This window comes from Electrophorus electricus, chromosome 22, assembly GCF_041902795.1.
Source record: "Electrophorus electricus isolate QZ-2024a chromosome 22, ASM4190279v1, whole genome shotgun sequence".
NCBI lineage: Eukaryota > Metazoa > Chordata > Actinopteri > Gymnotiformes > Gymnotidae > Electrophorus > Electrophorus electricus.
Genome location: NC_137518.1, coordinates 14,332,036 through 14,355,218, shown reverse-complemented (window position 1 = coordinate 14,355,218; position 23,183 = coordinate 14,332,036). Strand labels below are relative to the sequence as shown.

The following is a 23,183-nucleotide window of genomic DNA, read 5'->3' as shown; positions in this document are numbered from 1 at the left end:
TCCGTTTTTAAATAAAACTTTAATACATTATTTACAGTCAAGTATTTTACACGCAGTTTGGTCACATGCACATGTAAGAAAACAGACAAACGAAACTGCAGAAACACTTATATCCTCAGGAGTCTGTGCAATGAAAAATCACCTTTGACCCCGCTCTGCCGCTCCCGCGGGGCGCAGGCTGTCTCTGCACACGCCTCACCCGTTGTCTGTGAAACCCGCCAGCAACACCCAGCGCCAACTACACCAGGTGAACTTCGACAGAAATGTCAGGCCACGTGTCAGGCCATTTTTTTAAACTTTGCATTGTGCTTGTTGGTCTGCCAGCTCATGTGTCTGTTGATTTGATATCTGGGAAACCTCCCACTCGAACATGCCTTTATTACAAACAAAGATCAACAGAAACATGAGTCATGGCAGTCTGCTGCACAAATGCAAAAAAAAAAAAAAAAAAAAAAGTCAGTTAGTTGAATTTTAACCAAATTCAGTTGGCGAAGGCGGACGATGGGCTTCGGCTGTTTGAGTCGATCAGTCTCACGCACTTCCGCCTTCTCTGGTGCGAAGTTCCGTGCACGGTCACAGATGGCTGAGGGGTTGAGGCGGGGAGGCAGAGGAAACCGAAGGGTAAGGCGCAGGTGGCCGGGCCGCCGCCCGCCCGCCTCTGGTGTTACGCAGCATGGAGCAACGGCAGCAGCAGTGCAGAGCTTGGTTAGTGCACATGTACTAACAAACGCCGGCAGGAAGGTGGCGCTGTCTTCCTTAGGTGGATTTACGTGGACAAGTACTAACTAGGTATGGTTTATAGAACTACCACGTGCCTTACTGGTCTATAGCATACAAATAAGCACCGTTGACGAAGGAGGATCTGAAAAAGAGCCATGGCCCAGCTGAATGCTGGGAAAAGATAAAAGAACAGGATTTATTTACACCGTAAACCATGTAGGTGGGTGGAAAGGCTGCACTTGAGTTGAGCACCAAGGGACAAGATTGCAGCAGAGCTGCGTCGCTGCGAGTAGACCAGCGAGCTTCATACTGGGACACGTTCCAAGACGATATCAGACTAGAAGCCATTCAAATCACTGTTCTTATTTAATACACACAAACGGAGGCTACAGTCCTGTTTTACAGCCTTTGAGCACTAGTAAATTTCACAAGTTTTCTCTCATCACAAGTTATACCATGATCACTTAAAGCAAAAATGTCCCAAAAAAAAAGCAAAAAAAAAAAAAAAAAAGCAAATGTTATTCAAAAAGAAATGCTTTGATTGCTTTCATTTCTAAAATGAAATGAATAAAGACTGTCTGGTCTCTTCAGCTCACTAACGAGGGGCACTTCTTGTGAGGGTGCATTTACTTTAGTGTAAAAGGTTGTTTGCTTTATCCGACAGCACCGCTAAAGAAATACTGGAGGACCGATGAAGATGAAAGAAAATGGGGAAAACAAAGCAAAATAAATTAATTAATCAGACTATTTAACATATACACAGAAATGATAATTGGTTTAAAGCCTTTGGCAATGACTAACAATGTGTACATCCTTCATTCTGTAGCCACAGTAAAACTTGAGGAGAAAAAAATTTAAATACATCCATGGAAAGAGACTCTTCAGTCTCTCCTGTAAATCTTTACACCATCAGTACTATTAGACCCTCCCAGGGTCTGGGCCTGGAAGGATTTCAGAGGTTAATCTGGCCCAAAATAGCTTGCAATGTCCACCATTTATTGGACACGTTTATAATGAAAATGTATGAAAAATCCACCTTTAAAGAGGACAAATTGCTTTGGCAGGGGAAGAACTCACACTGGCTTAAGCTGTGCACTGCCTGTAGAGTCTTGCGTGTTCTGAACACTGACCAGGGATACTTCAATCGTGAACTTCAAAATAAGGCAGTGGTTTCTCTAGATCACAGAGTTCTCCGTTAACATGACCGTCAGCTACAGACAAGAGATTTTTAGGGTCTTACTTAACGCATTATATAATCTCATTTTTCACAAGAAAAAGGAAAACCGGTATGGAGGTTTAGCAGTAACACCTCTCGATGTGCAGTCACGCATGCACTGGGCCCTCACAGCCGCACCTATCCCTCACTGCTGGAAACCTGCAGCATCGCCATGACAGCGGAGCACCCACGGACAGCTGCCACGGAACGCCACCGGGCGTCGCCCAGGAAACGTCGGGCAGATTAGGGTGATAAATATGTTTCATTAAATCAGACAGTAAATCTGGAGGCTGGAAGCGCCAAGCGCAGCCCCTGGAAGAAGATGATTGACGGTCTAAAAATATGCGGCGCGTAGCAGCGCCGCGCGCCAGGATGGACCCGCCGTCGCCCACGTGCGCCTGTCAGCCAAGCTGCCTGCTCCTGTGGGAGCCGGGCTACCTTCGCTTTTGTTTAACACGGCGTGAGATCCCTGCTCGTTTCCCACGGGGGCGAGGAGGCTATGCCCGCGAAAGCCGCCCCCATCCCGACTTACTCCCCAACGCCAATTCACTGTGCATTACTGACTGTTAACAAAAGGGAGCTGGTAAAGGTAGGAGAGGCATCAGGAACTGGGAAGGATCCAATGAGATCATTCCGGATGAAGTCGCATTTAAATGCCACCCAGTACTTGGATGGTGGGGTGGCCAAAGGATCGAACAAACCATCTGATGTCCTGCCGAAGACTCGGTTCCTGTTGTTTCATATTTCAGCCATTTTCAGGGAGGAGGTTTCTGGGTTCTTGGCAGATACTCATAAAGTCCTGCAGAACATCAATATTTTGTAGGGATTTTTTACACTTCATCTTAGTTCTCACCGAGATGTCATCACAAGTGCGGAACAAGCTGTTTTTTTGTTTGTTTAATTAGCCCACTATATTTTTCCTTTCTTTTAACAGATTAGTTCATGACTGGCACCGTTGGGTGTTACATGCCATCCTCCAACACTGAGACAACGTGGTGACACAAAAGAAGCAGCAATTTATTAACAATCATTTGAACTGTGTTGACCCAACAAAATGTTCATTACCCATTTGCTGTTAGCACGCTATGTTGTGTAGGGCAGGCTACTTGATGTGTTAGATTTTTGTGTGCACAAATATGGGTTTCATCAATAACAATGGACGAATTTCTAAACTCACTGTTTGACTGGATAATCAGGGACAGATTTTTTGCAGTTTTTACCTTGAGACCACAGCACGGTTCAACAGCCTGCCGTGTTCAATGTTTTGTTTGTAGGTCAGTCACAAAGGAACTCCCCCTCATAGCGGAGGTGGACAGGAAATGACCTAACGCCCACTCCCAGATGGCCCCGCCTCCCTCGAGCCCTCTGCACGCTCTGGAGTCTCACCCTCCCTGCTTAAGTACCGCACCCTTTGAGGAGTGCTATGGAGCCCTGGAGGTCAGAGAGAAGAGCCTGGTCATCAAAGCGCCTGCCCGGCACCACGCGGACACCCCTGGAGGTCGGGGAATACTGCAGACCCAGACGAGCAGTAGCAAGACGGGGGAAAATTACACAAACCGCAGCCCCGAAAACAGACCCAACAGAATCGCCCAAGCCTGAGGTAGAGGACATATAAGGTCATTGAAACCACAAGAGAGAATGTTCTTTGAATGCAAAGGAACCCGGACGTTTTGTCAAATGGTTCGAGATATCGACGGTGGGGGCGGGGACTCTAGGACTCCAAACCTCAGAAAGTTCACAACAAGTTTGAAATGCACTCATAGGAGGGTGGCGGTTGAATGAGTGTGCGAGTACTACTGCACAGTACCGGCTCCAGAACTGCATTTGGACCCACACACTGATGGCACCAGATGGCAAAAGAGAAAAACTTTTCTCTTCCCGCTTCCAGAATGTTCTGGATACTGACTCCCTATCGTGCTGTTTCTATACAGTTAACCAAAGACCACAAACATATGGCTCTCTGGGGGGTTAAAAAATAAAAGTGCTTTCCCCCACCGCTTGGCTCAGAAGTGGCTTCCCAAGGCCTCTCTCAGACTGTTTTTCATCCTTGAAATAATAAATATCCCAAAAAAAAAGTAAAATCAGCAGCTACATCTACTGATGTGAGGAGGACGGTTTTTTTGTTTAACCTTCAAAATAAATAGGCACAGAAGGGCGCTTTCCATAAGGGCTTGCCGTAAGAAGCATCGCAACATTTGGAGTCAAAAATACCAACATGGCACAAAAAAGAAGAAAAACAAAGGGTGGGTTTTTTTTTAAAAATGCCACCTTGGATTCGGTATTGCCTTCATCTTCTTAGGAACGTCCCTTGATTGCACCTCCGCCATGCTACGCAGGCTCGTGTGTCCGCGGTAGCAGAGCGCGACCTCTGACCTCGGACGGCGAGGCGGCAGGCCGCGGTGAGGGGGCACGGGTGGCCTACGGCGCTGCTCTCCGCTCATCACCTTTTCTTCGCCATCCGAAGGTTCCAGATCTTCGCCGTCCTGTCACTGCAGACACAGAAGGGCAAAAAACGTTGACGTTATCGAGGGGAGGCTACAAACAGGAGCGTGAGGGGAAGGCACAGACTCGGGCGCCTTCAGACGCGTCGACAGGAACCCCATCCCACCCCGCCGCCATCATAGACGGGCCCGGTCCAGACGCCTCACCCAGAAGGCCCTCGCTACCCCTCCATCCACACACGCCCTCATTAAACCCATACCTCTGAAGCTCAGATAAGCCCCGACGCGCAGACCATAGCTGCGCCTTATGGCACGCTATTTACATGTAGTACTGTGTGCTTAAGGTGTATTTGGTGTGATACGAAGGAAATTAATTGAATACCAGATGTGTGCCAGTGGAACAGAAGCGCAAGGCACTAGAACTCAAGTAGGCATGAGACTGCAGCTCTCAGGGCAGGAATGTAATTAAGAGGATTTATGCCACGAGGGTTATGCCCAATTAAAACTGCAATGGGTTTTGGTTCTTCTGAAAGAAGAATTCTCTCAACACATCGAGATGGAAGAAACCCAAGCTTAGAGATGTCATCTAGCCTAAGTGGGCGAGTTCCTTGCTGGCCCTGGAGAGAGAATGACAAAAGGCACTGCAAGAAGGGGACAATCAAAGGAGAAGAAGTGGACTGGTGAGAAGAAGCAGATTTAAGAGTCAGAGGGAAAGCGGAGAAGGGAAAGATAGAGAGAGGTGGAAGGAGGGAGATTTCAAGAGAGAAAGGCTATGAGAAAGATGGAAGTTTAGGAAGCCCAGAGGAAAGTAACAAAGAAAGAGGCAGTACCCGAGCGCGCGAGAGGCGGGGCACGCGAGAGGCAGGGCGCGCGAGTGTCGTCTCAGGGGAGGGTGGTGGCCCGGCCCTTGATGGCCAGGACCCGGCGAGGCAGACAGGGCGTGAGCCCCGGGACATAGCTCCACAACTTCACCCGACAGTCGCTGCAGACAGTCCCGCGGCCACAAAGCAAAAACAACAACAACAACAACAGCAGAAGGGGGGGGGGGGGGGTGTAGGGAGAAAAAAAAAAGAGGAGAAAAACAGAGGGAAAGAAGAGAAATAAACAAGACCAAAGGAAATAAAAAGAGCACAGAAGAGAGGAGTGCTCCGTTAGTGACAGCTCGGTGGACATGGCGCGGGCATTCACAGAAGCCCACACTTGCTTATGCACTGATCAGTGAGGAGGCCTCATCTTATTAACCACCAGTCTTTCACGCGCGACCCCCTGCATCTCCCCTGAGCCGTCCTGGACCCGAGACCTGGACGTACCTGGACGCGGTGAAGATCTGCTTGGAGTTGGTGCAGATGGCGTTGATGGGGCTGTCGTGACCCTTGATCTCACCGATGGGGGTGAAGTTGTCCACGTTCCACACCTTCAGCGAGCCCCCGCGGCAGGCACTCAGCAGCGTCGGTCTTCCCGGCAGGCACGCCAGGGCGCACACCCAATCCTTGTGGGCGTTCGGGATTTGCTGTCGAGCCGCACAGGACACAGTTCGTCATGGGAGCGAATGGACGAGGTCTGGGTTTACGACTGCACCTGTCTGCTCTGATTTAACGTGACACACTGCACGATATGGACACAAACACTACGTGATTAATGTCGGTATTATATTGCATTTCAATAAGTGCTCACATGTCACAGCAAATGTGACATGTTTAAAGATTGCGCTGCGGTATTTTTCACCAAATATTTAATTAATCACATGAATTTATTACAACACCCAAAAAACACTACTATATAAGATCAGGGATTAGTCAAGATGCTGACAGCACATTAAATTAGAAATTTATTAGACTCATTTGCACACTGCAGCCTTCTGGGATTTCAGTATTGCAAAGGGCAAAGACACCATAACGAACAGCAAGCATTATATCACGCAGACCTGCTGAAAAGGTGCAGGTTTTGTTGTTTACTAATGAACAGATAAACCAACAGCATGTAAGCTAACACAACCTGATTACGGAAGATTTTTACATTTGTTAAGCACAGAACGCCTAAGCACAGCATATGCCAAGAACACCTGAGACACCATCATGGCCACACAGCATCGGGCTAATAATTACTATACATTACTGATCAGTCACAGCCTACATTTTACACAGAAATATAAGAAAGTGGGCATTAAAGTGTGTGCTTAAAAGCTCCAGTGTCTCCAGCAAAAGAATTCAACCACCTTCAAAATCATCTAATTAATTTGGATTGCTTTGATATTCTATGCTGTCCTATTTTTGATTTTATAAGACTGACCCTCAGAATTAATTAATTTAAAGCGATACTGGTTTTATGTAAGAAAATGCTCTCTGACTGAAATGACTATCTGACTAACGCAGTTCGGACAAGCATTCGTCCCCTGTGCTGTGACGGATATCGCCCTAAAGACAGAGTCTGCTTACTGGTGACGTTTGGCTGGGAGTCACTAAAAATGCTCACATTTTCTGGGCAAAAGGCCGCTTAAGGAATGTAGTGTGGGGCAAACTGTGGAGGAAAGCTGGGAAACCTGAAGCCAGAGAGAAGCAGAGGCTTGAGTGCCCGTCCACATAACAAGAACAACTGGAGCAAATCAGCCAGGACAAAAATTTACACAAGTAATTTCCAAACAGTCCTCCCCAGACAACGCTGTTACTGCAGCTGAAGATGGTCTACCAAGTCCTAGTCTGAAGAATACTGGTGTAAGCAGTATTTTTTTTTTTTTTTAAGATCTGCTGGGAAATAATGAATTTGTGCATTCAGACCATGCCGGTTTGCAATGAAATTGTAACTGATGCCTCATAAGGGGCCTGAATCTGTTTTCAATTCACTAAATATTCAAAGTGTATATTCATAAGAGAAATTTATGACCATAAGTTCATATACACTGGTTATTATAAAACATACATATGCTATTTTTACGTTATAAAACATCCGATCTTTTTATGTGATTATGACTTATTTTCATATACAGTAACATACATCACAGACATCTTGTATGATGCATCATGTGTTAATGCTTTAACGGTGTATTCAAAAACCCCAGTGATAAACAGAAGGGAAAAACACCATCGCTGCTGCTCTGGCCTTCCGAGGGTCAGCCGAAGTGCGCGGGACAACAGGGGCCCTTCGTGTAAAAGGCCGAACGCTAAACCACTTTAGCTGGGCAAATTTACCCAGCCGTGTAAGCAAAGAGCAAGTGGCAGGTAATAGCGAAAGCAAACACACACCGAGAGCAGAGCTTCCAACGCTCAGTAGCGCCACCGAATCCGAGAGAGGGGGAATTCTGTCATGTCGTCCGGAATGGTGGCAATATGGGAATCTCGATTAAAGGTTTGTCTACGCATTTAAGCAGTTGAACGGAAAAGCTTTCCATAAATAGCCCAGTGTAGTTCCTTGCCCCTCCCGTACTTTGTTCCCCCAAACTTAAGGAGTGTGCGTCTGCTTCGTGGCCCAGAGCCGGCAGCTGTAAGGTCAGCCTCAGCTCTAAATACCGACGTTCGCCCAGTCGCTGTCTGTGCTTCGGAACGAAGGCAAATCATTTAAAATAATAACGCCCGAATTAAAAAGTGTCGAAGCCTGAACGTACAATACACCTTATAATTGCTGTATATTTATTAAAAATAAGAACATTTTGAGAGCTAAACAAAAAATGTGGAAAGACCGACAACTGAAGCTTGCAGTCCTGTTTATTTACCAAAGCTTAAAGCAGTTAAGATATACGAGGAGATAAACCGAACTGTGTCTCCCCCCATATTGTTTGCATCTCACCAGCTTAGCCAGCTAATGTTCCTCCAAAGATCTCCAGCGAGAGACGATTCAGATTTCCCCCGACAGGTGGGTGGCTGACTCTCGACAAAGCAGTCTTCAATTCACCGCATAATAATCTGCAATTATTTCTGCCCTTTTCAGCTTTCGAACACGCGAGGTGCGGCTGAGCGTCTAATATGGTAAGTTCGGGTGATTGGCTTTAACCTTAAGAAGCCATTCAAAGTCCGTGACTGTCAGAGGCCGTCACGAGTGATAGACGCGGCTGACCGACGGCCGTCGTGCATCACCTCTACTCCAGCCAACAACAATGGACCGAGTATCTCCTTAAGCGCGTAATTGACTTTAGGAAAAGCACAGGGGGGAAAAAGGAGCAAGTTAATATTTTATCAGACACCGAATTCAATTTAGTCCCCGTCAGTCAAGAAGCTGCGAAGTAGAGATATTCGCAGACAGCTGCATAACTTGTGCTGTGGCCTGAGCTACTGGCTGTGTTCTTTGGCATTCTTTGGGCAGAAGACTTCTCAGATGAGTTTGCTTCCTGTGAGGTTTTTCACAGAGTATCTATTTTCACATGCCAAAGAAAAAAACACAAGTGTGATTCTACTGATCTGATAGCTGTAAGTAAGCAAACAAAAGACTGCAGTATCTTTTTATGATGTAGATGTGTAGACTTGCAAAAGAACAGACAGAACAGAGACGTAAACATATAACAACACAGAACATTCTTTAGTTAGTTTTCCTCTATTTTCAAACGAGCAACCCCGCCGGTCACAACAAGCCAGAGGACGAGAGAAACAATAACACAAAAGCGCTGGCTTTACGCAGGCGGCCAGCCGGAGCGCTAACGTTCAGGTACCTGGATCAGTTCCTGCTGCTCCAGGTCCCACTTCTTAATGCCGTTGTCACGGGAACCACTGAAGAGCACGTCGCCGTGGATGGCCAGGCACTCGATGCCATCGTAGTGGGGCGGCTCGAAGTTGTGGGCGGGGCCAACGTTGCCCTGCGCACCCTCTGCGACATCGAACACCTGCGGGAATGTGCCAACGGTTAGCCCGCGTGCGCTGCAGGCGAGGCAGAATATTTCTGGCATCCCGTGAGGTTCACGCGCAAAAGGAGCACCGTGTGTGAACGTGGCTTCTGTTTTTCTGTCTACAGGACTGACGGTCACGGCTTTGTTCCCCTGCAAGACACGTGCAACGGTGCTCCAAAAAGGAAAAAGACAAACACAAGCAGTAAGTGTGTACATGCCTTCACGTAGTGGTCTTTAGAGCCAGTGATGACCTGGTCTTTGCCTCCAGCAGAGTAACCCACTGTCAAGCACATAACTGAGCCAATGTGCCCCGTCAGTTTACCAGTGGCCTGCATCCTGCAGACACACACACATGCACATACACATTCAGTCTCTATGAGCTCACACTACAAAAGCCATTTGCTATTATTAGCTTTTAAAGGTTTATTGATATGCAAATGGTATGACCAGAAGCACTCAGGTCTTTCTCCTAAAAATGTTAGTTAATAGCACATGAAGTGTAAGTAGAGATAGCTTTATGAGCTTTATGAGGTCTGTCAGAGTACTCCTGTAAGAAACAACTGGTGACGTTGGGGGGTGTAGTGTTGGGGGCATGGTGGCATTGGAGTGTGTTGGGTTTGGGTAATATGGGCTTTCTGACATTGGGGGTGAGGTGTTGGCAGCGTGGTAACGTTAAGGGGCGGGGCGGCGTTGGGGGCGGGGCGGCGTTGGGGGCGTGTCCGTACCTGTTCAGGTCCCAGGTCCTGACTGTGTTGCCTGCTGCAGCGTAGAGCACGGAGCCAGACGGGTTCAGCGCGATCTGGTTGATCTGGTACTCACCCTGCGCCATACTGATGGTGCGGGTGGTGGTGCCTGCACATGCGTCGCCCGACACCACCTGGCCCGAGGAGCTGGGGATGAAGAAGAAGGGGCGGGGCAAGAAGAGGGACGCTAAGGAGGAAAATAAAGCCTCAAAGCTGATTGGGAAATTTTCACATTTAGTAAAGAAGTTTTTTTTTTGGTTTTCTTTTAAATCTGACTATTTTTTAACTCCTAGGGGAAAAAAATAGGACTAGTTTTATTTTTACACCAAGTTCTGGTTCTTTCACCTGGGGATCGCTGAGGCTGACCGAGCAGCCGGGACAGGGCAAGCCCGACGGAGGTACTCACGTGAAGGTGCGCACGCACTTGGCCGAATCGCGGATGTCCCACACTTTGACGTAGGAGGTGGAGACGCTGAAGACCAGGCTGGAGCTGCTGCAGTACTTCACGGACACCACGTTGTTGGGGTGTCCCCTCAGCGTCACGATCTCTTGACCCGTGACCAAGTTCCACATCTTACAGGTGCGGTCTAACCACGTGGAGGGGACCGAGGCAGACTACGTTTAGACTACACCGCAATGTCAAGAAGCACATTTGTTGGCAAACACTGCACCACCTTTACTCGTTAGGCATACGCCTTTCTATTCACCGTCCATGTTGTCCATTTCTACATGTGATTTACAGGCCACAGATAAGCGGCCCTCAATGGCCGCTGCTAACGGAGACCTCCTCGGGCACCCTTCATGTCTCAACCAACAAGCCTCATTAGGGGCACGGTCTCCTCCACACGGGCTGCAGGATGCCATTAGCAGCACTAGGACGCCAAGAGCAGGGGACAGAATACATGTCACCCCAGGCTACCCTCGGGCCTGGACACGCAGTTTCAAAACCAGCCAATATACAGCAGGTGACAGCTTGACTGGGGCAGGAATATTGCAGCTTCAGCGGAATCTGTCGCTTCCTTTCTGTATAAAGAGCCCGTAATGTAAGAGTCCAGAAGTCAGGCGGTTCTTTGGGTCTGCTGTGTGTGCCAGTTCCCACTGTGATTCGGTCTGAGCTGCACTGTAAGAGGCTGTTAAAAGGCTCGACTAGGCAAGCTGAGCTCAACCCGATAGAACAGTGACGATAAGCTCACAACTCACTCCTGCTGTCTGTCTGTGTGCATGCGTGCGTGCGTGTACCTTTGGATCCGGTGAAGAGCAGTTCATCGGTGGCGTCGAGGCACAGTACAGGTTTAGAGTGTCCCTCTGCCACTGCTATACACTGTAGAGGTGCAGTTCTCCCCCCCTTCAACGCTGCCATAGGGCTTATCACTCCCCTACACACACACACACACACACACACACACACACACACAAACAATTCAAAACTGTACTAACAGCGAGTGTGTACTGACCTTCCACCCCTCCCAATGGAAGGTGTGCTTGCCAAAGTGTTACCCCCTCAACACCGGCTGCTTTGGCGCACGGCCGTTCAGTCACGCCGCTGACTGCCATTCTCTCTCTCTCTCTCTCTCTCTCTCTCTCTCTCTCTCTCCCTCTCCTCTCACAGCTGCAGACCCTGAGCAGATCCGCTGCAGCTCCACTGCCTCCTCTGCTGTCTCTGAGTTCATTATCGGTACGGCACTCCTTAATCAGCTTCATCAAACCCCCGGCCGCGATCGCGATCGGTGGGGGTGGGGTACGACACGTCACCCAGGATACCGCCGGCAAGCCGCACGGCAGGTTAAAGTCGCCCGAAAAACAACGGAAGTGGCTCCGTATCCGGAGCAGGTGCTAATTAACGCCTGCCGCGCAGATTCCCTACGTGGGGCGAGCGAGAGCGACCGTACAGGAGAACATCCGGGCAGCGAATCATCTAAAAGCGAGGTGGGGATGATCTCTCAAACCTTACCAACAAATCACTGCAGGCTGTGCGCTGGGCGAACAGTAACTTTTACAGACAATAAGGCATTATGGGTTTGCCTGTAGCTGTGCACGTCTGCCTGGGACTGAGAGAAAGATAATCTCTAAGCATATCAGGCTGCCAGAGATCAGGACTGACGGTGACACTGAGGATCTTCCTGCTGCAGAATTAAACTAATGCAAGCAGATCACATGGAGTATCTATTTAAAAATGTCTTGGCGAAAAAAAAAACGTGTTAGTTTAAAGGATTATGAAATAAACATTTATATGCACATTTGTCATGGCCAACTAAGCCATGTGGACATGTGGCTGGGCGCTCGAGCATTTGTGTGTGTGTGTGTGTGTGTGTGTGTGTGTGTGTGTGTGTGTGTGTGTGTGTGTGTGTGTGTGTGTAAAGGCATTTGTGAGTTACTGGCAGAAGTTCTTGTGCTCCTTCAGTGATAGATAAGCATCTCAGGACAAGAAACAGTGTGGGGCCTTGAAAGCCTTATTTATTTATGTGTCTATCTATCTGTTTGTTTATTTATCCACCAGGAGCTCAGAAGGAGCTTTGCTGGAGCCAAGCACCAGACTGTCTCCTTCACGAGCTCGCCTTCAGCGAGACGCCCCCCCCCCCCCCCCCCCCAACCCAATTAACCACCGCCAGGCTCAGAAGACGCTTGCTCGGTCTTACACCTCCACTTCTGCCTAGCCTAGCCTAGCCTCCCCTCTGAGTGGGCTCCCAAGGTTTCACCTCCGGGCGGTGGCCGTGGCCAGGCGGAGAAGCTGGACGGGAGGCAGCGAGGGTCATTCGCCTCTTATACGATCTGTGATGTCACTCTGTCGCAGGCGTGACAGAATTAGTAAGGACGACGCATGACGCCCGTCATACTCATTCACATCAAAGGGGCATAGGGGTTGGGTTGGGTGGAGGCGAGCGTCTCTGTTCCCTTCCGCCACAGCCAAGAATAGCTCTGGCAAGCTTCTGAAATGGACGGAACCCAAGCCTCCTCATCTGTCTCAAAAGGAGAAGAGAGAACCCCAAACAGACATGCCGCACGGTGGCACACGGCGGTCCGCGATCCTGACTACAAACTGGCCAAGACCAGCTGGAACTTGCTTCCGTCCAAAGAGGCAATAAAAGATGAGCTTTTTCACATTTCAGTTTTGCATGGTGAATGATGCACCAGCGATGAGGCAAAGTTTTCGTGGCTCGCCACTGCCCCCTAATGGGTGAAGGAGAAATAACTTCTCACTGCAAACAGGTGCGACTACCATCCTATGAGATGAAAAAAATAAAGAAAACAACAACAACAACAACAACAACAACAAAAAACTTGGTGGTGGTGGTGTTTTGTTTCCGACTCTTCCTTGGTCCACAGGCGTCGAGTCTCCCCTGCTATATGCTTTCCTGCCAATTAGTCCACACAACTCCGTGAAATCCATCAACAGTCTGGCAGGGCTAAACAACCCTTCCCTTCCAGAAAATAATGAGGATTCCAGCATTCCCAGCGAGCTCGGCCATAGCGCGCTCTCCCTCCCTCTCTCCGGGAAGCTGTCCGAGTGAGACGGAGTTTCACGGGTAGAAGGGAAAATTGGTCTCCAGCCGACGAGTGTCCGGCCTGGCCACCCCTCCGGTCCTTGTAACCGCGAAGCAAGCACTTGGGCTCGGTTTCATAGAGGTGACAGCAGGAAGGCTGATTAAAGAGGAAACTGGGACAGGATTGGAGAGTAGGCTGGACGGGGGAGGAAGAGCGCAGGCAAACGCCAATCCTGTGTGTGTGTGTGTGTGTGTGTGTGTGTGTGTGTGTGTTTTGGAGAGAGATGTGGGACATTAAAGCGCTGTCTTTGACTGGTAATGTTAGTCACACACTTCACGTGATGTTTTGCATTTTCCCCCCTACGTAAAGATCTCAAAAGCCAAATAAATTATAAGAATGACCCCTGAAAAGAAAAGAAAACAGGCCATTGCAGTATTCACAGGTCTGGGCGTCACGTCAAGCTTTGTATACAGTTTTCATAAGATACAGTTGTGCAGTGCATCGAGAACTGCATAGCTGATATCAGGTGCTATGATTACAGCTGTCTGTCTGAGTGAGGTCTGTCGGGTGTTCTGGTGGTCCAATAGTGGACCCTCACAGGGCAGGAACGGTCGACCAGTGACCCGACACCTCGGGCGGGGAAGAACAGCGAGGCTAAGTGGAATTCTCTTCAGTAGCCGTGAGTCTCTGAACCGCACGCACGATCACGCCCACACACCCCAGGGCCCCGAGGCAGTCCGCCCAGGCCAACACAACCCCCGCATGCGCCCGCCCACGGACAAACAAAAACCCCGCGCCCCCAAAACGAAACACGCCCACGAGAATGGAGGCAAAACAACACAGCAGATCCACAGCACAGCAAAAGTCTACAAAAGTCACGCAAATACGAACAAAAAGGGAAAGGGAACAAGAACATTCTCAAATCAAATCTCCATGCAGCAAGTGAGGGAATGCATGCAAGGAAGCTGTGGGTACGGAGCCGTCAGCGGGGCCGGGAACGAGGGAGAGCTGCCACCACGGGGGGCGGCAGGGCGATGACATGTTCGGGGGGGTAACCAGCGAGGTGTGGGGTGGCAGAGTGTTCTGGTGAGAATGAACCTTTATCGGAACGCTTCCGTGATGGGATTTACGGAAGAGCGCTGCCAATTGCCGTGTTGGGAGGGCCACCGATAGCTAAGAGCGGACCTGGCAGGCAAACGCGGTTTAACGGGCTCCGAGCGGTCGTCTGGGGCTCCGTGGGGAAGAGAGGAGCTGGCCGAAAGACGGACGTCCTCTGTCGCAGTGCCGTGAGAACGTGATGGGATAATGAGAAATGCAGCTGCGGCCTCGAAGCGAACCGAGCAGCGCCCGAGGTGCCGTTTACAGGCTTCCCCTACGCCAAATGTTTACGAGTCCCCTGGCAAAACTCCCAAGAAAGCACAAATTCCTGCAGCTGCATTCATCGGCCTGCATTCATTGGTTCAAGCTGCCAAAAACGAACTCGCCTTAACAGAAGGCAGACAGACCCGTCAGTGCGCAAACCCGGCAGTAAATATACGACTGTGCTGACGATTTCACAAGCTGCAGTCAAATAACATGTTTTAACATGCTATCTGTAAGACATTCACGGAGAGGCCGACTCGAACTGGTCTGGGCCCAGCTGAGCATGCCAGTAATTGAGCTGGCTTTGCTTGGGAAAGCAAATCACTACGGAAGCAAGTCTCACATCATTCCGGCTCCTTCTGCTGCACAGAAGTTATTCCAAATGGGTTCTAAATGCACGTTTTCTGAGATTAGACCATAAGGTTCGTTCAGAGCTTTTGGGGTTCGCAGCAAACACGGAAACAGAAATGAAAAATGGGGAGGGGGCCAGTGAGAATTTGACATGCTCAAACGTTGGCCACGCCTTCTACGTGCACGGCCTAAATCAGGCAACAGGACACGGAGACAGAATGAAAGACAGACAGACAGACGGACAGACAGACAGACGGACAAACAGACGGACAGACAGACAGACAGACAGACAGACAGACAGAGATCTCTACCTGAGGACCTCCGAGAGTGAGGAGTCGCTGTCATCAGACCTAAAGGGGCAGAACGGGAGCAGGGTTAGGGGAGGGTGGGTGGAGTGAGTTACAGAGAGGGGGAGGGGTTTGTGGGGAGGGGGCGGGGATCCTCTCAGGAAGCAGGCAGCAGACAGGAGTAGGACAGGAAAAACAGGGGCGGAGTTAACAGGAAAGAATATGCAGAGTTGCTCAAGGAGGGTTAAACGATGTCCAAAGAGAACATCACAGGAAGTGGAGGAGTCTACTCAGGGCTACAGTCTTCAAAACATTTGCTCCAGCTCTGCTAACATCCATTACAAGCACTTCAGAGCACTACGGTTTCACAAAGCCGTGCCCCGTTCCAATAAGGATTTTATACTGAGATTCCCAAAGCTGTCATTTTAAAAAGTGAACTACTTTATTGAAAATACTCGAGTGCTTGAAATGGTTTCCTGCCTTTTCATTAAACTCCACTACCGCGATAAACGCATGATACGCTCATTCAAGATCTATTGCTAAGAATTACGAATCATCAAATGGAACAGAACAGTTAACTAAAAAGATATAAACAACTAATCACCAAACACAGAAGCATATGAGCCTGAAAAATGCTGAAATGGTCACTGGGGAGGTTTGAACCTGAAGTATCTCTCAGAGCCAGAGTTGTGCAGGCAACAGAGAAACTGGGAGCAAATGTTTTCCAGAACAATTATTGTGGATGTGGTGTGTTTTTGCAGCAAAACAAAACGACGACAACAACATTTCAGCACTTTCGTCTTAACTGCTGGGAAGGGCATTTATCATTTTGTCTAAGAGCCTGACAGTTCTTTTTCCAAGAGATTGACGGTCCTGCCATTTCCTGGTTTTCTGCGGCCTCACCATTCCTAAATCTACAGCCAAATTCTGCGTTCTGTTCTGGACGTTCACGCTGGTGGCGCGGTGCCTGGCAGTGAGCACGAGACCAAAAAAAACCAAAAAACATTTCACAGTCATTAGGTTGTTCTGACAAACTACAGAGGAAGCACAGCCGACACAAAAACAGTGAGACTTAACAGCATGTGAGGCAATCAGAACATGGCTGACCTGAGGAACAAAACACTGAAGTATCACCCAACAGCCAATCGCATCAACGGATTCAGCGTTATTTGAAGTCATCAGTGGATTTGGTCTGTCGATACAGGTTCTGCTCTCAGCACACAGCTCCCCGGTCCACAATGAACTGCAACATGCCACCTCGCATCTCTGGAGTGACTCTGACCACATGTGCTGAACGCTAGTCCTGCAGAAACCAGAGCTTAAGGACTCTCGCCAATAATTGGCCATTTTCTCAGTCAAAAAAAAGTCAGTGCATGGTGACCCCTGGAATGAGGGGCTACCTCACTGAACTCATTCATAGTGTAAACTGTTATGAAAGGCAACTAAAGCAGAGTAGATGACTGTTCAAAGTTTGGACGGGGGCTAACGACAGCTGGTTGAACCAGAACTCAATGTTCGCCTCAAGGCTCCTACCAGTGATCAGTACTGAGTGAAAAGGTAAATCAACACACACCCACACCCACACCCACACACCCACACCATGGAAGAGCGGAGTCATTGTATGATGTGTTGATAGGTTAGTTCTTGTTCCCTGCCGTCTTACACCGGCCGCGGTGATGACACACGGCTACTCATACGGAGACATCCAGGTTCTTCGTTCATCACTAATCCTACACAAAACCAAACGTTTATCTGGATTCCATCTTCCCTTCCTGTGCTAACCCAAGAGTACGGACATCTACTGAGCCTAAGGACACGAATAAAGTACAGTGGTGAGAAAGCAACAGAACACACTGCAAAGATATATGGAGCCCAGCATCCAGGTTGGAATGACAGGTGACATGTACATTAATGCGCAAGAAAACCCCAAGTGTGGATTATGGTAACAGGTGACACTGAGATTTAGCAAAAAATGGTAGTCAGATTAAATGATCTGGAGTCAAACAAAGTGATTATGTGAAAGAATAAATGTTCTAATCACACACACACACACACGCAAAAAAAAACAAAAACACCTGTATTAAATTCAATATGCATATAAAAAACAAGGAACGTCACAAGCGAAGATGTTCAGCACCAGAAAACAGGAGAGAAAACGACACCCTCACACCTCATCCAACCAGAAAAAGAAATTAAAAAAATCAAATCACCGTGACAATGGCCTATCAAAAACTCAGAAGGGAAGCAGTGGGGTCCGTGACCCAACAAAGGCGGCGTGGGGGAATCCGGTCCAACGGCCACGTCGGGCCTACGCCGTGATCTCACGCGCCGCCGATCCAATGACGCGGGGGCAAAGACTTGGACTGGCCATCTCCACAAGGTGGAATAATTGGTTGCCCTTCCCTGATCCGCCCGTTTGCCACTCTATAACGGGCAACCTCGTTATCCCAGCGCCCCCGCTGGCATGATGACAGGCCACGCAGGGCGCCCTGACGCACCGTGAGCTGCAGCCGCGTGAATACACTCCGAGAAGACGCCAGCCGTGTGCATGCAATTCGCTCTCTCTCTCATTCACTTCCATAACAGTTCTACAACACTACATTGGGGTCAACAACAATGTGCAACAGAAGTATATACACATCGTGCCCTTTCATCACGTAAAATATTGGGAACACCAATAAATACAGCAGTTTATCAATGTGTCACGGGACTAAGAATGTGTGACACTGGACACGTGAACCCTCACATCACTGGCAGCCGCAGAACACGGACTCCCAGTTCACTTCCACACCAACTACCCATAGCGCAACGCCGTCTTCAGACAGAAGGAAAGAAAACCAGTAGATGGAGGGGGAACTGCAAAGGTGAACATCTGAAACCAGCATCTCAGTGCAGAGATCATCGGGTACTCACTTGTCCAGCGCAGACCCTTGGCTCTGATTACTGGTCAGGCGTGAGAAAACGTTGCGGTCATTGCGTGCTCGGAGGGGAGGGGAGGAGGGAGGCGTGTACATCACCTCAGGAGGCCTGCACACAGCAGACACCACGACACAGACATCAGCACCAAGCCGCACAGCCCAGACATCAACACCAGGTCTAATGCGCAACCAAGTCCATCATCACATAATATGACATCGTTTACGCATTAAATATGTTTTATATTCACATAGTTTATCGTTTACAAGCATATTTGTTGGTTGGTTGGTCACCTGTATGATTGGCTTCGGTCATAAGATGGTCTCCTGGTCAACGGGGACACCTCTGAGCCTCTGGACTGCCTGGGACTGAGAAGCACACAGAGAAGGTGATGACGTTCCCCCCCCAGCGCACTCTGAGCAGACCTCCTTCCGTTTATGGTGTCACTCCAGGAGTGCTCGAATGTGCAGAAGACATTTGACTGCTACTTACAACGTGTGTCCTCGGACAGGCAGGCTAAGGGCGCGTGACGTGCCTTCTCGGTAGTAGGCTTCACGCAGGGCCAGACCCAGGCCATTTTCCTGGATCTCGGACAGGGAGGCCAGGGACTTGGTGATGTTCTTAGTGGCGTAGTCCAGGACGGGGCCCAAGTGTTCGGCTGAAATGGCCTTCATCTGGCCAGAGATGCGAGGCTCGGCCTGGGGTGGTACGCAAGGCAGGACAGCTGGTCAGGGATCAGTTTTGGATGGCAGTGGTTAAGATGCTTGACTAGTAATCAGAAGGTTGCCAGTGTATTTGTATGGAAGCTTCTAGACTAAATGCTGAATTATACATTCCTGCCATCTAGTGGCCATTCCGCTGTTACACGCAGTGGGCATGGAAAAAGGCCCTGTGTTGAGTTAAAAAGATCAGACTCATGTCTTAAGCATCAATTACAATTAACACCAATTAACTGTCTGCTTTTGTTAATGTCACAGGTTTACCTTGAGCTTGAAGTCATCTTGACTGGCCGACGATTTCATGTTGGAGTAACTGTGACAACAAAATGCACAGATGCGTAAAATTGCTGAGAGTTGTGATATACATGATCATTACGAGGTGCGGGAATCACAGCAGGAGCCTGACCTGGGCTCCGATGTCTGACTGAACTCTGACACCTCCTCATCTGTACTGGCGTAGCCGTTCTCTGTAGCAAACAGAAACACACACACACACACACACACACACACACACACACACACACACACACACACACACAAAACCCTTTCACTCTAGATGACGCACTTGACGGTGGCTGAACAAAACCCATCTTAAGACCTCTTCAGAAACCAGACGGTGTCCGGCTTTGGTTAACTTCGTTCAGAGACCCGAACACAGCATGCTCGGCAAATGGAAGAGAATGGATGGAATGATGAACATTTGGGAACGTTTTGAACTCACCCTGCTGTACGTTGTGAATGAGAGCCTGCAGCTCTGGGATACACTCGGCCTTCTCCCTCAGCGCGTCCAGGATCATGTGATTCTGGGATGAGCCAATCACGTCCGTCTGACGCAGCTGACCCTCCAACAGCCTAATCTGGGCCTCCTTCTGAGCTACTTGTAAGTTCTGAGCTCACATACACCCAACACCCCCATCCCGACACATGCACACATCCATCACATTCTGCAATTCCTCAAGTCCACAGTTGTACATGTTCTCCTAGGTAAAAAAAAAAGGAGAACTCAGTACACCGTATTACCTCCGCATTTAAAAATGTCTCACCTTATCTATGGAAGCCTTCAGGAAGTGGTCCAGAAGGTGTCGAGCTTCAGCCAGAGAGCAGGAGCTGATGACCACCGAGGTGTCCACGGAGTCTAGCTCATCCTGCGAGAAACACCCAGGCTTTTAGGCCTCATAGTGGCAGCACAGGAAGACATTTCTGATACCAGCTCCGCTAAATTCAAGCCATTTAGGTAAGGTCCACTAACTTTGGACTCCTCGATCTGTACGATGGTGGCCTGGCAGTCCGACAGGCTGTCGTTGATGTAATCGATGTTGGCGTTGAGGACCTCGATTTCTTCATTCAACTCCTGGACGACCCGGTCATCCTCTTCCCGGGGCCCCTCACTCAGGAGCTTCTCGCGCTTGCGCAACAGCGCCTCCTGCTGCACGGACAGCTCCTCTCGTTTCTGACAGGCAGCGAGTGGCAGAAAAAGCCAAGAGCGGAATCCGAAGAGATGGCGAACGAGGGAAAGAAAGAGAAAAAAACAAAAAAAAACAAAGAAAAACTAAAATTGGACGACCGAACGAGCGCCAGGAAAGGTCCTGTCCCATGCTGCAACTCATGGTGTTTGGAGTTAGGATCGGTGTCAGGGTGTACGGGCGGCACCTTTATGAGACGGTCCATGTCAGCCTCCACGTTGGAGATGGTCATTCTCTGCATCACTATGTCCAGCACCCTCCTCTCCAGGGCCTGCCACTTCTGCCGCGCCGTCTTGGAGGAAGTGCTGCTCCCCCCCTTCCTCTGGAACTTCTTCCTGCTACTGCATGCAGAGGGGCGGTTAGAGAAGAACTCCCAGCGTCCCTGAACACAGGACCGTCACACGTTTCCAAACAGTAATTACTGTCGATAGATGTTTGGCCTGTTGACACACCCCTTCCCCACCTCTCGATTTTGTCACATGGAAACGAAGCAGCCGTCAAAAACTCAAGCTCTGTATTTAAAGGGTTTTGAGCTTCAGAATGACTGCATGAAAACCTTGACTGTATCGAAATCATCTGAAAACTGTGTGAGCCTTCATGTAGCTAGTTTCTCCAACGTCTTCCAACAATCTTCGTGCTCCGACACCTGCGATAGTCTCACCCATGAAACATCATAATCAAAACAAAGCTGGTAGCTGTGTGGTCCGCCCGGGTCCAAACGCACCTGGCCAGATGGGGTCCTCCACCCGATCCCTCGCTCTCTCCCAGGTAGCCGTTCAGCTTGGCGTTCCACTGGCGCACAATGCCCGCGACCGTGCGCGTGGTCTCGGGCTCGGACGAGGCCGTGCTGGTGGTGGTGCCGGCCGACAGCTCGGCACCGGAGTCCAGGCTGGGCACGCGGCGGACCAGGCGGCCCGCCACGCGTTCCGACATGGGCTTGGTGAGGCGGCGCAGCGCGGTCACCTCCTGGGTCTTCCTGCGCAGAACCAGCTCCTGCTGCCGCTTCTGCGACTCCAGCGCGCGGATCTGATACTGTCACACGCGCACACGCACACGCACACACACACACACACACACACACACACACACACACGCACACACACGCGGGCATCCTTCTTCACCAACGCTGCACACTAACCAGAGTAGCTGCGACTGCCGTCAACAATGTACGAACTACTCCAGGTCTGATTAACGAAACTTCGTATAACATCGAAACAAGCAGTGGTTTGAATACAACAGATGAAAATTTTTAAAAAACAACCAAAAACTGTTACCTGTTACCTCATTTACATATTATTTGCAAGAAACACGCCCTAATTGTCTTTATAAGCATAATATTCAAATTAAACATGCCTTTCCTGCAGGTGTAGTACTAGTAAGGCAACAAAGGGCAAGGGGAATTTAATCTCCAGAGCAGTTTAAGTTGATTTAAACTGATAAACATCTTGGTCTGTAAAATCCAGTTGACAGTAAAACAAAGATTTAGAAATGTCTACTGTTTTAGTACAATGATTCAGGTGCACATTATTATTTTTAATTTCCCCATTTTTTTCATAACATTGATATCAGTGATGTTGATTAGATGATTATCTCGAACCAAACCAGTTCTCTGGTTGTTAAACTGTTACAATCAAATTTGCAGATATTCAAATCTTCAGACATTCATACCACATGCAAATACCACACATTTGCCCAAAAACATCAAACACAAATTAAGGAATAACAAAACTCAGTTGAAATTTGCACGTGTTTGTTTTCCATATAGATTTGATTACGCCTGATTAATATGGGCCAACGTGCAGAAAAGGACGTTACAGGATGACAAAAAAAAACCATAATGAATACCAGATGATGGTGTGACACCAAAACACACGTGTGAAGTGCCACACAAATAAACTGGAGTGAACTGGCAAGCTGCAAATCCCGTGCAGGCACGCTGAAAACCCCGGAACGCTTCTCGCCCAGCCGTGACTAACCTCTTGCCGACGCTGTTCCTTCTTGAGCTGTGCGATCTCTCGGTTTCTCTTGGCCTCAATCATCCTCCTCCTCTGCTGCTCCTCCTTCATCTGCTTCATTAGCGCAACCTGTGGCAGGAGGTTCAAACAGCGCGTTGAGAACGTGGTCGGCACACCGATCCGTGGGTCAGAGTCAGTCCAGGGCTGCAGTTTAATTACGCCACACTAGCGCTGGCGCTTTGTCGGTTCAGAAAGGTGCCCATTACAAACGATAAGAACCTGAGAAGGCGTTTGACAACACTAAGGTCAGTTTACTTAATCTCCATTTACAGAAGCATACATTATGCAAAGTTCACTTAGCTGTCTTATGGTAACTTGCGTGTTCACGTCAACATCTACGTTTCGCCCCTAGGGGGCAGCACCGCGCCACACGTCGCTCGTCGCCACTCTACCTTGGCTTTCTTCATCTCCGTCACCTCGGCCTGCAGTTTCTTCAGCTCGCGCTCGTAGCGGCCCTGGTTCTTCAGCAGCCGAGCGTGCTCCTTCTGCGCAGCCTGAAGCTTCGCCAGATCCCTGTTCATCTCCTTCAGACGTTTCTCGTACTCGGCCTTGATCCTGCTGGCCTTCTCCTCCGTGTAGTTCTCCATGGACACTGGCGTCACACCACACAGGAGGCTTGTCAAAACGCCTGCGGAAGCCGAGCCGCGGCTATCTGCT

General features: G+C 49.2%; 1 protein-coding gene across 9 annotated transcripts in view; it reads right to left on the bottom strand.

Moving 5' to 3' along the window:
• Positions 1-23,183, bottom strand: part of kif21b (kinesin family member 21B) — a 47,271-nt gene continuing 24,088 nt past the window's right edge. The window contains exons 15-35 of one of the 9 annotated variants that reach the window (XM_035520184.2): positions 22,919-23,118; positions 22,488-22,595; positions 21,236-21,543; positions 20,699-20,852; positions 20,298-20,498; positions 20,092-20,193; positions 19,770-19,935; positions 19,455-19,515; positions 19,313-19,361; positions 18,822-19,027; positions 18,623-18,697; positions 18,327-18,440; positions 15,438-15,476; positions 11,170-11,306; positions 10,337-10,517; positions 9,913-10,077; positions 9,406-9,523; positions 9,014-9,184; positions 5,688-5,887; positions 5,208-5,359; positions 1-4,425 (exon numbers count right to left, since the gene is read on the bottom strand). In XM_035520184.2, the coding sequence (XP_035376077.1) occupies positions 5,260-5,359; positions 5,688-5,887; positions 9,014-9,184; positions 9,406-9,523; positions 9,913-10,077; positions 10,337-10,517; positions 11,170-11,306; positions 15,438-15,476; positions 18,327-18,440; positions 18,623-18,697; positions 18,822-19,027; positions 19,313-19,361; positions 19,455-19,515; positions 19,770-19,935; positions 20,092-20,193; positions 20,298-20,498; positions 20,699-20,852; positions 21,236-21,543; positions 22,488-22,595; positions 22,919-23,118 (2,855 nt within the window). In that variant the 3' untranslated portion in view covers positions 1-4,425; positions 5,208-5,259. Of the gene's footprint in view, positions 4,426-5,207; positions 5,360-5,687; positions 5,983-9,013; positions 9,185-9,405; positions 9,524-9,912; positions 10,078-10,336; positions 10,518-11,169; positions 11,307-15,437; positions 15,477-15,542; positions 16,717-18,326; positions 18,441-18,622; positions 18,698-18,821; positions 19,028-19,312; positions 19,362-19,454; positions 19,516-19,769; positions 19,936-20,091; positions 20,194-20,297; positions 20,499-20,698; positions 20,853-21,235; positions 21,544-22,487; positions 22,596-22,918; positions 23,119-23,183 lie in introns of those variants that run through there. The other 8 variants (XM_035520185.2, XM_035520186.2, XM_027023060.3 and 5 more) reach the window with 8 other exon arrangements.